At 35.4% G+C, this 15234-nt stretch overlaps 1 protein-coding gene across 2 annotated transcripts in view; it reads right to left on the reverse strand.

The window, feature by feature from the left end:
- Positions 1-368: 368 nt before the first annotated feature.
- ZFAND1 (zinc finger AN1-type containing 1) overlaps positions 369-15234 on the reverse strand; it is a 26047-nt gene continuing 11181 nt past the window's right edge. For both annotated transcript variants that reach the window (XM_039223236.1, XM_039223237.1), the window contains exons 4-8: positions 13741-13868; positions 13562-13653; positions 12458-12579; positions 1557-1712; positions 369-1469 (exon numbers count right to left, since the gene is read on the reverse strand). In XM_039223236.1, coding sequence (XP_039079167.1) covers positions 1299-1469; positions 1557-1712; positions 12458-12579; positions 13562-13653; positions 13741-13868 — 669 coding nt within the window. In that variant the 3' untranslated portion in view covers positions 369-1298. The remainder of the gene's footprint in view (positions 1470-1556; positions 1713-12457; positions 12580-13561; positions 13654-13740; positions 13869-15234) is intronic.

Genomic DNA, 15234 nt, shown 5'->3' on the forward strand with positions numbered 1-15234 from the left:
TGATCACCTACTATGTAGAAGTAATTACAACAGATGCTAAGGTATTTAGTTCGTATTAAAACTTTATGGTATTGGGAATGTATTTAAGAATTAGTTCTACTTCTGCTCTTGTAGTTTCTAATAAAAGAGCCACTGGAACATAGCTATATTTACTGTCTACTTACTCGTTTGGCACCTGCTACACAGCTTGGATTATACTTATAAGAATGTATATATCTCACCATTATATTCACCATGGCAATTACAATCAAATTCTTATGTTTAGTAGGCACTCAAATAACTACATTAACAAACAAGTGTATGAGTAGCTGACAGAAGTCAAAGGTTAGCTCCATTCCTTGCATGAAAGTAATAAGAGAGGAAATGAATATTCTGAGCTTTAATTGTACCTAAAGCCATTATGTGTGTCCCTGACAATTAGAAAAAGGGACAAAGCCTTCCCCAACAAGGGACAAAAACAAGCAGAAATCATTTCTTTTCCTTCCATATAGTACTTTGTTGAGTACTGATGGAACATATCAGTCGGACACATTCATTTTAATATGTTGGTAAAATACAGTTATTTTTGGCATGTATTTTGCATGTCTATAAAGACACTGTAATGAAGTTGTGCTACCTCATCCTTCCTCATTTGTAATACATTTACACAAATAAAAATGGTGAATCGTACTGGAAGAGGATCTTTATCAGAGAGATATGCCCCAAAGCAGTTAGGGGACACCAAGAAAACCTTTTCTCTTCCTAAGCCTGAGATTCCTCATCCAAAAACTTGGAGACCATCTCATTCACTCTATGTTTCTATGATTCATGTACATACACTAATTTATAAATGCTGACATACAGTTAAGGCTATACTTCCTGGCCTCATGATGCTAGGCTTAGCCATGTTACATGCATCTTCGAAAAGCCAGCTCCTTCTTCCTCCACCATAAAAGCAGCAATGTCTAAAACAGAGTCACTTCTTCAGCTTAGATCCTGGAGTAACGATCATATGCAGCAGAGTCACAGCCCATCAACAGCTGACATTAAAAATAAGTGAAATACACCTCTTTTTGCTATTATTAACCATAATCTAATAAAAGCTAGTTAAATACAAAGATTTGCTAACAAATGAATGTCAGTTCATAGTTTAAAACACAAAAATTCAAATTCAATTTAGCAGAAAATTGATAATAGAAAGGACATAATAGAAATTAAAATGCAACATTTAAAAATAAATCTGTGTAGTATGTGTAGTAAAAGAAATGGACTTAACACAGAATTTTCCTCATCATTTCTGTCTTGAATCCCTTACATGACTATTCCAAGTAAGAGTCAACATTTTTTAAAAACTGTTCTTCGTCATTAAGATATTCCAAGATAATATTTCCACCATTATACAAAGGGCAATCCTCCTTAGTAATCCAGGTTTCCAAGGTATGATCCAAGGGTAAGGCTTCTCCTGAAGTAATGTGACATAACCTTAATTTCTGTTGAGGGAAAGAAATCATACTATAATAAACATGCTGGTATAGAGTATCCTAATTAGGAAAAGAGTTATTATAACCAGTTGTTACCTTTGCTGTTAATTTGTTATTGTCATTTTTAAGATTTGTTAAAAAAGCTGCAAAGTCGATGACTTTTCCAATGCTCCATCGGTGGCAAAAGAACATTGGTTTGCTCTTCTCTTTGCTCCCTTTAGGTAAGAAAACCTGAAAGTAAACTCTTTCTTTCTGTAAAAATAAAAAGTTAAAATATAGATCATATATATGAAACAGCCATCTGCTTTTGTCTCATGTCCTCTCTTCCTGACTTCTCCTGGTTAGAGGACTACCCTCTAATGATGCAACTTTTATAGCGGGGCTACCAATCATAGTATTCAGAATCTACCTAAAAGCATGGGCGTAGGACTGAAGACCCTACTTAGCTAGGGTGGTCTGTGCAAAGATAAGCATGTAATGTAGAAAAGGCCAAAGTCTAAGTCTTCTCCTGAGATATTTTATGTTTGAAAGCTAGGAGGAGGGAGGAACAAATTTTTTTTTTTTTTTTTTTTTTAAGTCTTATTGGATTAAACTGAAGTTACCTATGGCTCTTCCCCCCAAACCCCTCAGTTATTCCTAAACTTACGTGGAAAAGTTTTCTCAAATGGGAAAGAAGGACTCCAACACAGAGAGGAAAGTCAAGGAAACAGATGGACTCATTCAAGAGGGTATGAGTCCTGGAATCCAGTCATCCCTTGAGATCAGATCAATGCATCACTCCCCATTATAGGATAAAAAATGTTCTCATTAGCTAGTTATCAAATTTCTGTCCCCTGCAATCGAAAGTTTCCTGATACATAATAACATTTCACCTGAAAAACCCTACTACATCTTTAGATGCAGCAGGGTTCTTGAGAACAAAGGTCCAAACAATAAAATAAGCCAAGTACCTTATCAACACAACAGAATGATTCAAAGTTTTGAAGATGGTTCCTCTAGTATTTTATGCTCTATATTCTTCCTTACTTTTTTTTTTTTTTTTGCTAAGTTAACAAATGTAGGAGGAAAATTAAAGAGGAGCAAAGGTCTTTGGCCTCTAATCTTCCCTGATTCCTAAAAATTGCTTTAAAAAAGTGCTGCTTTATAGACCAATTCCTGCTACAATAAATATTTTGCTATAACTAGTATATCTCTAAATTCTAGTATATCTCTAAATTATAGTAATAATAATCACAATTATTTTAAGAAATAAAAGATTCAACACGATTTGCATCTAAACACAAAGGAATTTAGATTTGTTGAAAATCAGTGGAATGTGTCATAACAGATAACAACTATTTAAAGAAAAACAAATCACCAGAAATTCAAGCCTTGGGCCAACTCTATAACTTAATAGTCCCTGCTCCAAAACAAGGTAACAAGACCATAAATACAAAAGGAAAACATGTAAAATCTATAGCCTCAATGAAAGAAAGAAAGAAAGGCCAAGGGGGTGGGCAGGCTGGCAGGCAGGCACAAGCAAAATATGCTGGAGGATCAAAAATGAAACAAATGCAAACAAGTGATAGGCAGGCTGAGCCACAGACTTTCAAGGCTCCAGAAGAGAAAGGAGTGCCAAGAGTTCAGCTTGTGGGTTAATGGGAAACAACGGTGCTACATGGAGATGAAGTACCTGGCCCGGGCTCACTGCTTAGAAGCAGAGACTAGTGTGGGACTTGTGCTCCAGGAAAGAAAGTTGAAGAAGGTTCTGCGGAATGCTGACTTAGGCTACTGCTTATAAAATGTAATATTTAGGGAGGCAGAGAAGCACAGATAGAACGTCTTGACAGTGAACAAAGCCAACATCTTCCAAGTCAGTAAATGGATACACAACAATCTCAAAGTTTCTGAAGGTCAAAAGCCCAAACTGCCAATCTCAAACTTGGAATGGAAGTCCCGAAAAAGGCCAGTCGAAGAAAATACAAAATTGCTAGACAGGGAGAGGTGCCTGACAACAGTGAGATACAGTAAGAACCTCCTACTCAATATGAACATGCAGAATCTATAAATGGAAATTCAAAGTTACTTTACTATGGGCAGATGAACTAATTGAACTCAAGGAGACATTATAAAAAGTTATTTTTTTTATTTTTAAAGTTTATTTATTTGGCTGGGGGGATATGGGCAAAGGGGGGAGGGGAGGGGTGGGGAGAGAAAATTCCAAACAGGATCCATGCAATTAGCACAGAGCCCAATGTGGGGCTTGATCTCACGACTGTGAGATCAGGACTTGAGCCAAAATCAAAAGTTGGGTGCTTAACCAACAGCCATCCAGGCACCCCTAAAAGTTATTTTTAAATTATGAAATATCCTTAAAATGAACAAGAAGGTATAAAACAAAAATGAAACAAGACAAGCTACAAAGATCCAATGAGAAATATAAAAATGTTAATATACAGTTTCTGAAATAAACTCAAACAGGAGAAATTTCGATAATCTTCAATAAAAAGGCTTAATTGATTTGAAGATGGATTTGAGGAAATCCCCTAGAATGCAGCACAAATAGACATAAAGATAGAAATTATACATCCCAAAAATAGGTCTAACAAGATTTCAGAAGGAAGCAATATTCAGAGAAAATGACTATAATTTTCCCAAAGTTAAGAAATAGTGAAATTAAAAATGTACCTACAGGGCCAAGCTGGGTAATTAAATTAAATCCAAATGTAGAAACATTGCACTGAAGCTGGAAAATATCAAACTCTTAAAAGCTACTAGAAGACTGATTACCCATAAAGCAACAAGATTGACAGATGTTTCCCCAACAATAGGTAACAGAGGACAATGAAGAGAATATTAAGAGAGTTGAGAGAGTCTAATGGATCATCCAGCTCAAGTGAGGACAAAATAAGGGCACTTTCAGACAAAAAAAAAGCCTCAAAGAGTTCACCAATGAAGACTCTTAATGAATGAACAGTTATTAGTAATTTAGCCAAAATACAAGTGAGTCCTAAGGAAAGAGAAATTCAAAAAACATATGCTGGCAAATTTAAATAGCTATAGTACTGACTTAAAAATAATCATGTGTGAACAAAGATGATGGGATGGGACCTTCAACTTGAGAAAGCAGGTCAAATTCCTGTCTCATTCAAGAGGATACAATACCAAGTAACTTTAGATTCTGAGAGACAAATTGGTATTTAATTATATACGTTAAAAAACTCAAACTGTTAGCACGTGTCTATTATCATATTATAAAGCATTACAATGGAGAGTCTAGATAATATAGTACAAAAAAATGAATAGGCTAGTATAATTAAAAAATAATTAAAGCTACCCTTATTTGTTAATGGGGTGTGATTGTTTACCTGGAAATTGAAGGCAAAGAAAAGCATTTGCTTATGTGACTGAACATCTTTTTTCTCTATATTAGAAGTACCTACGTAGAGCAGTTGGAGGAAATATTCTGTTCACAACAAAACAAAACCCATGAGATAATCAGGGATGAAAATAAGGAGTAAGACTTAAATGAAAAACATAAAATGTTACAGAAGACACTAAAACACGATTTAAATAAATGAAAAGACAAAAGGTTCTTAGATAGGAAAACAATGTTCTATAGGACAAACCCAAAGTGAATCCCTCAGGAATGGTCCTCAGTCAGGACTTGCTGATAGTCAGAATTTGCTGGGAGATTGAATTTTATTCTCTCTAACTTCACAGAAATCACTAAATAATGTACTGAGGGTTTTCATCAGTTACTTATACCTAGTGAGCAGGGAGAGGTCAGAATCTCCATTATCAAGAGGAAGATAGTAAGGGGGTATAAAATCCTCCTAAGAATAGCAAAGGGGGTTTCTCATAAATGGCAAAATCTTTACCTCCTGTTGGCACTATTATTCACAGATTACATCCTTGTGGGAAACTGGGGGGCATGAAAAGCCACATTTCTAAGACCATACTGTGTTCTCTTGCTATTAATAATGATTTCTCTCAGTTTCTCCATTTCTCCTTTAAAGAGCCTATAATCTTTAACGTTACTTGCTGGAGTCTATCACTTAAAACCTTGTCCCATTAGGATAATGATACAAATCCTAGGAGTTTTGGTTTTTTGTAAGTATAATTGATACACAACTTTATATTAGTTTTGGTGTACAGCAGTGATTTAGCAAGTTTATACGTTATGCTATGCTCACAAATATAGCTACACCATCTGTCCTCACACAATGCTATTACAATGTCATTGACTATACTCCTAATACTATGTCTTTTATTCCCATGACTTCTTCATTCCGTAACAGAAAGCTTATGTCTCCCACTCCCTTTCACTCAGTTTGCCAATCCCCCCAACCCAGAAAGTTTTAATTTAAATAGAATAAACATGAATATGAAAACTGCTAAGAAAAAAATATAGGTGACCTTACATTATCATATGTGAGAACATTCTATAGAGCTATTGCCTCAATTTGCTATTTACCTAGGAGTTAAAAAAAAAAAAAAAAAGTGGAACAGAATAGGAAATCCAAAAACAGATCCAGTGAAAATAAATCTTAAACTTCTCATGAACTGGAATACCAAATACCACCTTCAACAGAAAAAATGATTTAATAATTGGTGATGGCAAAACTAGCTAAAAAACTGGAAGAAAGTAAGATTGGGTCCTTAGCTCATATTATACGTTAAAAACAAATTCCAGGGGCGCCTGGGTGGCTTAGTCGGTTAAGCGTCCGACTTTCGCTTAGGTCATGATCTCGCGGTTCATGGGTTCGGGCCCCGCCCCGCGTCGGGCTCCGGGCTCTGTGCTGACTGCCAGCTCGGAGCCTGGAGCCTGTTTCAGTCTGTGACTCCCTCTCTCTCTGACCCTCCCCTGCTCACGCTGTCTCTCTCTCTCCCCTAGAAATAAATAAAACATTAAAAAAAAGAAAAACAAATTCCAGAGGGATTAAAAACAAATCCAAAATGCCAAAAAATAAAAATCCTAAAGGAAACCAAAGTGGGGGGTGGGGGGTGGGGAGAAGGAGGGGGAGGCAGACCTCAGAAAAAATTAAAACACATGTCAACAAGATACCTAAGTAAAAATCAATATATTTGATACATTTTGAAAAAAATTTTCAAAATAGATTGATTATAGATAAAAGAATATCTATTATATTCCAAAGTGTTTCCATACTAAGTTGACCAAACAGAATTAAAAGCCAGGAGTGTGAGTTAAAGGACAACCAAAAGAAAAGTGATCAAAGGATATGCACGGGTGATTCAAAGAGCAACTACACACGGCTAACATAATAAAAGATGTTCAAACTGAACATGCAAAAGAAAACAATTAGAAAGTATCTTTTTCTAGCCATTAGACTAGAAAACATTACTCTCATGTCTGGCCACAAGAGGCAGTATATTAAACTCATAGGATGGCAGGCTTATCACCAGAGTTATCATAAACAACTTCAGATTATGTGTAAAATGAGGATATATAATATACTGGGAGAGTTGCATTAAGGGAGATAAAAAATTTAAAGTGAAAAAAACAACGCGTGGCATAGTGTAATCAGTCAATAAAGGCTGACTATATAACTATTGCTACTAGAAATGTAAATTGTTGCAACTTCTTTATAAAGCAGCTTAGCAACATCTATGAAGATTTAAAATACACATATCCTTTGACCCCACAAATACACTCCTGGGAATTTATCTCACAAAAAGAAAACAGACTGAGACTACTTAATACAGTAGACAAAACTGGAAACAAAGTGGATGTTCATCAATAATGGCAAAGACCTACAGACCTACAGACCTGTACATCCGCACTGTGGAATATTTATCCAGTTTTTAAAGATTTAGAGCCATACCAGCTCCCTTGAGAGAATTTCTGCTGGGCACTAATGAGAAGGATATATAGAGATAATAATCTATCTAAAACCTGATTTTTATTTATAGCTATAATCGCTATGTGACATGGCAGTATCTAACAGTTAACTCACCACACTGAAATATAAACTCCATGTTAGCAAGGACTTCTATCTACTCTTGTATATCCAGGGCCTGATATACACTAAGGTGCTCAAAAAAAAAAAAAGGGGGGGGGGTTGACTAAATGAGATGATGCCATTTTTATAAAATAATGACCAAAAAATATTCTTTATGCACTTGGATACATATAAAAGTAAACATTTCCATTTATGTAAATTATACACATGTATACACACATATATATGTATGCATCCATGTATATGTGTAAGTATATATGTGTATAAATACGTTAATGCAAGGAGAAAAGTTATAGCTACAGACATGTATCATGCTCCATGATAAACTATGAAGTGCATTAAGAATATGGTTTCCAGGGGCGCCTGGGTGGCTTAGTCGGTTAAGCGTCCGACTTTCGCTTGGGTCATGATCTCGTGATTCGTGGGTTCGGGCCCTGCGTTGGGCTCTGTGCTGACTGCCAGCTCAGAGCCTGGAGCCTGTTTCAGTCTGTGACTCCCTCTCTCTCTGACCCTCCCCTGCTCACGCTGTCTCTCTCTCTCTCTCTCTCCCGAAATAAATAAAACATTAAAAAAAAAAAAAAAAAAGAATATGGTTTCTGAAGACAGTCCACTTGGTTTCAATCTGTAGTTTTCTACCTTACTAGGTTTGCTTATTAACCTTTTTGTGCCTGAGTTTGCCTGTTAGGCAGAGCTAACAGTACCTATCTCACAAGCGTGTTGTGAGGATTAAACGTTTTAGAAGAGGGCCTAGAATAAAGTGCTGTGGAAATTTTACTATTATGCTTAAGGAATAAAATAATTGCAAAACAATTTGAACAATATTATTGGATATTCTAGGGCAGCCCTTCTCAACCTTGTTGCCACTGATATTTTGCAATGTCAGAGAACTTTTTGTTGTGGACACTGTCCTATGTATAGTAGGATGTTTTTAACAGTATCTCTGGCCTACATCCACTAGATTTCATAGCATCCCCAGGCCTGGTTGTGATAAACATCACCTTCAGTTGAGAACAACCGCTTTAGTGGGATGGACATGGACACAGGAGGGTGTTTGGTTTTTTTCTTTTATACATGTTAAAGTTACACTTGGAAAAGCATGTACTACATTTGCGATTTTAAAACCAAATAAAAATTTTTAAAAAAGGAAAATATTAATAATCACTAAGAGAAGACTACAATCAAAGGTTGCTAAACCAGCAGAATAAAAGACAGAAAATGCAATCAACACGAAAGATGTGAGAAGAGAGAAATAAATCAAAGGAAAAGGATGATGAGCAGAAAGCTTAAGATGGAAGAAATATGTTCAAATGTATCAATGATCACAATAAGTACAAATGGACTCAACTCACCTATAAAAGAGATACTATCAAACTGGATTAAAAAAAGAAAGTCCAGCTATATGCTGCTTACAAGAGATATCCTAAAACAGAAACACATAAAAGTTGAAATATAAAAGGATTTTAAAGATGTAAAAGTATTTACTAAAAGAAAGCTAGTGAAACAGTATTATAATTTAAAGTAGGCTTTAAGGCAAAATTCATAAAGATACAACGATGAGAAAATTTCATATATATATTTATATATTTAGAAAAACCATCAGAATTACAAAAAAAGAAATCTGACAAAACCAGTTGTAGTGGAAGATTTTAACACCCTCAGTTTCAGACACTGATAGATCAAGCTGATCAAAAGTTAGGATGCACACACGTACATAGACACACACATACATACATACAAACCAGAGGAATGGCAGGAGAAAAGACTGAAAATGACAAAGCAAAATGAGCAAAATGTAAGTAACCAGCACATTTGGATAAAGGATATGGAAAATATCTTTGTACTACTTTTGTAACCTTTCTGTGTTTAAACGTGTATCAAGTTACTAAGTAAAAAACCCCACACCCAAACAAGTGGCTGAAAATAAATTCACTATTCAAGGTGAGAAGACAGAAAAACAGAAAAAAACTAAGATAAAAGAAAATAACATAAAATTCAGAATTTAGTGATATAGAAAGCAAAACAAGAGAGGTTAATAAAACCAAGATATGGTTCTTACAACTAAAACATAAATTAAAAAAAAATAACATATACAAACCTCTAGTAAGACTGTTCAAGGGGAAAACAAAGTACAAATAAAACATTAACAATGAAGTGGAATGACTACTAAAGACACAATAGGGATACTGGAATATAAGACAAAAACTTGAATAATAAACTGGAAAATCTACATCAAGTAGTAAATTTTAAGACAAATTAATATTTATCAAGATTTCAGAAGAAATGACTAACCAAATAAACCAAGAACACATTGAAACAGTATTCAAAATTCTCCCCTCAAAAACAGCAACAGATTCAAATGTTGTAACACTCTTTACCAACCCTTCAGGAACAAATAATCCAACTTCTACAAAGATTTCTAAGAACAGAAGAAAGAAAGTTACTCAACTAATCTTATGTGCATAGTCTTGCTACTAATATCACCAACACTCAATAATATATTAATCAATTTAGCAGAGTATTTTAAAAGAATTACGTACCAGAGTCAAGTAATTTTGGAATATGTGGGTGATTCAATAAAAAAAAATTGATTAATGTAATTTAAAACACTTATAAGAAAAGATACCTGATCATCATATTATATCTAAGGGGGGAAAAAAAAAAACCCTTACAGTAAGAATTAAAAATATTCATGATATAAAGTTCAAGCAAACTAGGAAGAAGTACTGCTAACCTGATAATGGCTTCCACCAAAAATTTATAGCAAATATAGTATTTACTGATGAAACTTTAAAATCACTTGCATTAAAATCAGAGAAATGATGAAGATGCCTACTATCACCCACATTATTCAAGACTGTTCTGGAGATCTCAGCCAATGAACTAAGACAATAATAATGAGAAGGATAAAAGAAAATTTGGGGGGAAAAAACATGAAATTGTCACTTGCAGAAGATAAAGTTACACCAAAAACATCCCGGAAAATCTACTAACTATGGGAACTCTTAGGAAGATTATTTGCTGTACAGAATGAAAACATACAACAAACTGAGCAATAATCAGTTAGGAAAATAATTTTTTTAAGTTATTTGTAATGAGGGTGCCTGGGTGGCTCAGTTGGTAGAGTGTCCGACTTGGACTCAGGTCATGATCTCACAGCTTTTGAGTTTGAGCCCTGCATTGGGCTCTGTGCTGACAGCTCAGAGCCTGGGGCCTGCTTCAGATTCTGTGTCTCCCTCTCTCTCTGCCCCTCCTCAAAACATGGGCATGCAAGTGCATGCGTGCACACTCTCTCTCAAAAATAAACATTTAAAAAATTGTTTTAAGTTATTTACAATAGCAGCAGAAACAATTAGGAGCTGAGATATATAAATATATATTTTATATATAAGTAGTATGTTTTGTGTATATATATGTATATTATATATGTATACGTGTATTATGTATATAATATATACAGATTACATATATATGCACTATAAAATGTTAAAGACCTAAAGAAGGACCTAAAGTTGGAAAGATCAATCATAGACATAGATGGGAAGAGTCAAAATTCTAAAGATGTCAACTGTGTCTAATTTAAGATTTAGCATAATTCCTATCAAAATTGCAATTGCAAAGAACAAGACAAAGTGGTCTTAAAAGTTTAACAAAATGAATTGCCAAGAATAGATGTGGTTGAAAGAATAAGGTGGACAGACTTATCCTACTTATTATAAAGCTATGATGATTAAGAGCTTGATATTAATGCAAAGACAGACCAAAGGAACTGAACTGAGATCCCTAAGTTAGTCCTGCCTGTCTAGAACAGTCTGGTGTAGGACAAAGGTATCGTTATAAAGAGGACTCTTCATTATCTTATGACAATAGGAAATTCCCGGTTGGGGGGAAAAAATCTCTACTTATTTACAACTAAATTCCAAATGAAACAAAGTTATTTTTTTTAACTATTGAAAAAAAATTTAAGAAAATATCTTATTTGAAACATACAAATACTAAGGAAATTAATAAATTTGAGCACTTTAAGATTCTGAAGTCTAAACTACTAAAGAGATCAGAAACAAAGTGAAAACAAGCCATAGATTGAGAAGATATGTGACTCAAGAAAACAGGAGAATTCAGAATATATTAACAATCCTATAAATTTATTTTTAGAAGTGCCAAAAAAGCCCAACAGAAAAAATGTGCAAAGAATATGAATAATTCAGAGATAAAATGGCCAACAAATCAATGCAAAGTAGTTGAACCTTATTAGTCACAAAGGAAATTCAACTTTAAACTTCAGTAACTTTAGAAACATTAACACAAACTCTCAGACACTGTAGGAATGAGATAAATCAGTGCAACCACTGACAACAGTCCAATAAAGCTGAAGATAAGCAAACTCCATGACCCAGCTTTTCTATTTCCAGATAGATTCCTTTCTAAAGCAGCATTTTTCAATCTGATGGTCTCAATCCTTTAGGGGTTATAAAACCAACAATCTTTAAAATAAAACAGAATAAAAAGCATTAGAGTATATGACACAAAGCTAGTATGTAACAAATAAGGCTAGGTATTATTGATACGGTGTTAAACTAGGTATATATGTATGTAGTATGTATGTATACACGTAAATACTGGGATAGTCTATAAAATATAATTGATGTTATGGAGTTTTAAAGGGACCACCCTAGAAAAACATTCCCACATGTACACAAGGATGTTCACTGTTGTAACAGTTTATAACAGCAAAATATCTGTGAAACATCTGAATCTTCATTGGGAAAAATCAATAAATTGTGGTATATTCATACTATGGAATAATGTGCACCTATTAAAATGAATGAAATAACTGGATCAGCATGGACACATTAAACATACAATGCCAAGTGAAAAAAGTCAAAGTTAAGCATTATCTACACAGAAATATACCATGTGATACCAAAAACGATACAGATCAAGTTCAGATTAGTTGTTACTTGATAGGTGGGAGGAGTAAAAAGGGGGCTTCAACTATATTTGGAACATTTTTATTTTTTGAAATCTGAGACCAACCTGTGGTAATGACTTATCTCCATCAGCATGCATCTTTAATTTCATCAGTGCTACCTTTGCAGCCGTTTCACTATTTTTTGCACCTTTCCGTCGTTTACTTGCTGTCTCTCCTGTCTTAGAATCTAAGAAATAAGTATAAGCATATAAGCACACAGAATTTTTACATTAAAAATTTCCAGAGTTCAATTATTAGTAGTTACGTCTTTGAAATATACAAATAACACATAATACAGCTATATAGAGACTACATTCTTTTTGTTGGTATCATACAGGACCATTATAAAAATATCGAGGTTCACCTAAGCAATCTCTACATCAGAAAACTCACTGTTACATGCTTCCCTTTCCAATTTAGGCCGATTTAATCCAAAACAGTCACTAACACTTCTGCAGAAAACTTTTAAGATATAGTCATAGAAGATTTTAATAAAAGTACTATCCCTAATTCAGAATGAAAATTCTGAACTACTATGTTGTCAGAGAGGCTAGTTTAAGCCACAGATACATTCTTCCTGGCACCTCAGATTATCAGCAGAATTCACAGGACAGCTGATAAGACTTAATGATTAGTCTTTAGAGAAAACCAACCACTGCACTGGCCTGGTGAATACCATTTCCAGCCATGATACTTCACCTGCTGATCTAAGTGGCCCAATAAAAGAACATCTGGTAGGGTACTTCATGAGATTTACAATCTTTCACTGGTCAGCCTTATGAGAGAAACATGGTCACATAAATGCCATCAAAATCTATACCAAGTCACAACCACTGGGGCCATTAAAAACACCTTCCAGGGGTGCCTAGGTGGCTCAGTTGGTTAAGGGTCCAACTTGGGCTCAGGTCATGATCTCACAATTCATGAGTTCAAGCCCCGCGTTGGGTTCTCTGACAAGCTCAGAGCCTGGAGCCTGTTTCAGATTCTGTATCTCTCTCTGCTTCTCCCCTGCTTGCTCTGTATCTTTCTCAAAAATAAACACTTAAAAAAACAAAACAAAACAAAAAACCACTTTCCATAACAGGCAAGCCAACATAAGCAGCAAGACTCTGTAACTAATAGATATACAGCAGTAAGGAAACAACCAAACAAGCTTTCTAGATACTTACCAATGAGGTCTTTAACAAGCTTCTGAGTGGCAGCCATACGAGGCTTAGGAATTTCCAGTTTTTCACATTCATGATCCGACTGATGACGGTGCCTATGAGAAACAGAAAAGTGACACTAGTTCACATATTTGCACGTGACTACAACAGACACGCATAATCTGAAGGGTCTGAGCGATCACCTCAGGCAAAAATTCTTCTCACAATAAGGACATTTAATTGGCACTAGCTCTCTCTCAGCACAGTCCTTGAATGAGCAAGGGTAAGATGTGGGCTTATCTGACTTCAGTCTCTCATTGATTACAGTCACCTGAAAATGGAAAAAGGAGAAAATGGCATTATAGATTTCATATATAAAACAAATCAACATCAACTTTGGAAGGCAACATACATAACATTTTTGCCTACACTTGTTAGAGCAACTTCATTCTCTTGCCTAACAGATTATAATAAACGTTTGTGTGATAAATGATTACTGTGCTGACTGTTCTACATTTTCATAACTTTCTTACTGTGGTGTGTTTATCTTCTAAGTCAAGTTAAAACAACTATTCAGTGACTCTTCATAATGGTAAAGCTCTACTTTGTACCCATCTTAAACATAGATGCCCAGTAATAATATGCTTAGGTGACCATCTTATCAACTCTCAAAGAGCAAGTCACAACTACTTTCTATGCTGACTTTACTTAGTTAAATGTATATATGAAAGAACACTTAAAATTATATTTATGATACAGAAGGTTAAAGACAGTTTCTATGATACATTCTCTATTCTGCATTTATTACTGTATTACCAGCAAATATTACAGAAGGAGATTTTACAAGATTAAAAAAACAAAAAACAAACAAAAACCAAAAAACCAGGTCAGGCTAGTTTGAGTTTTAAATAACCATGTTTTTCAAGTTAAATGAACTTTTGCAGACTCCGTGCTGTCAGCCCAGAGCCTCACATAGGCTGGATCTCACCAACCCTCTGATTAGGAGGCGAGCCGAAATCAAGAGTCAGACGTTCAACCGCCTGAGCCACCCACGTGCCCCAAGAGAAGTTCTTAAAATCTACAAGCAAAGGGCACTCCTCTATATAAGTGGCAGTTATATCTTGTTGGGATTAAGTTTTTTTTTTTTTTTTAATGTTTACTTTGAAAGGAAGAGAGCACACCAGCACGAGTGAGGGAGAGGGACGGGGAGAGAGTGCACGGAAAAGCGTGCAAGAGACACACACACAGAGACACACACACACGCAGACACACACACACACACAGAGACACACACAGAGACACACACAGAGACACACACACAGAGACACACACACACAGAGACACACACACACAGAGACACACACACACAGAGACACACACACAGACACAGAGAGACACACACAGAGACACAGAGAGACACACACAGAGACACAGAGAGACACACAGAGACACAGAGAGACACACAGAGACACAGACACACAGAGACACAGACACACAGAGACACAGAGACACAGACACACAGACACAGAGACACAGAGACACACAGAGACACACACACAGAGACACAGAGAGACACATACACAGACACACACACACACAGACAGACACAGAGAGAGAGAGACAGAGAGAGAGACACAGAGAGAGAGAGACACACAGACACACACACACACACAGAGACAGAGAGACACACACACACA

Source organism: Hyaena hyaena, unplaced genomic scaffold (genome assembly GCF_003009895.1).
Source record: "Hyaena hyaena isolate Hyena2069 unplaced genomic scaffold, ASM300989v1 scaffold_1308, whole genome shotgun sequence".
NCBI lineage: Eukaryota > Metazoa > Chordata > Mammalia > Carnivora > Hyaenidae > Hyaena > Hyaena hyaena.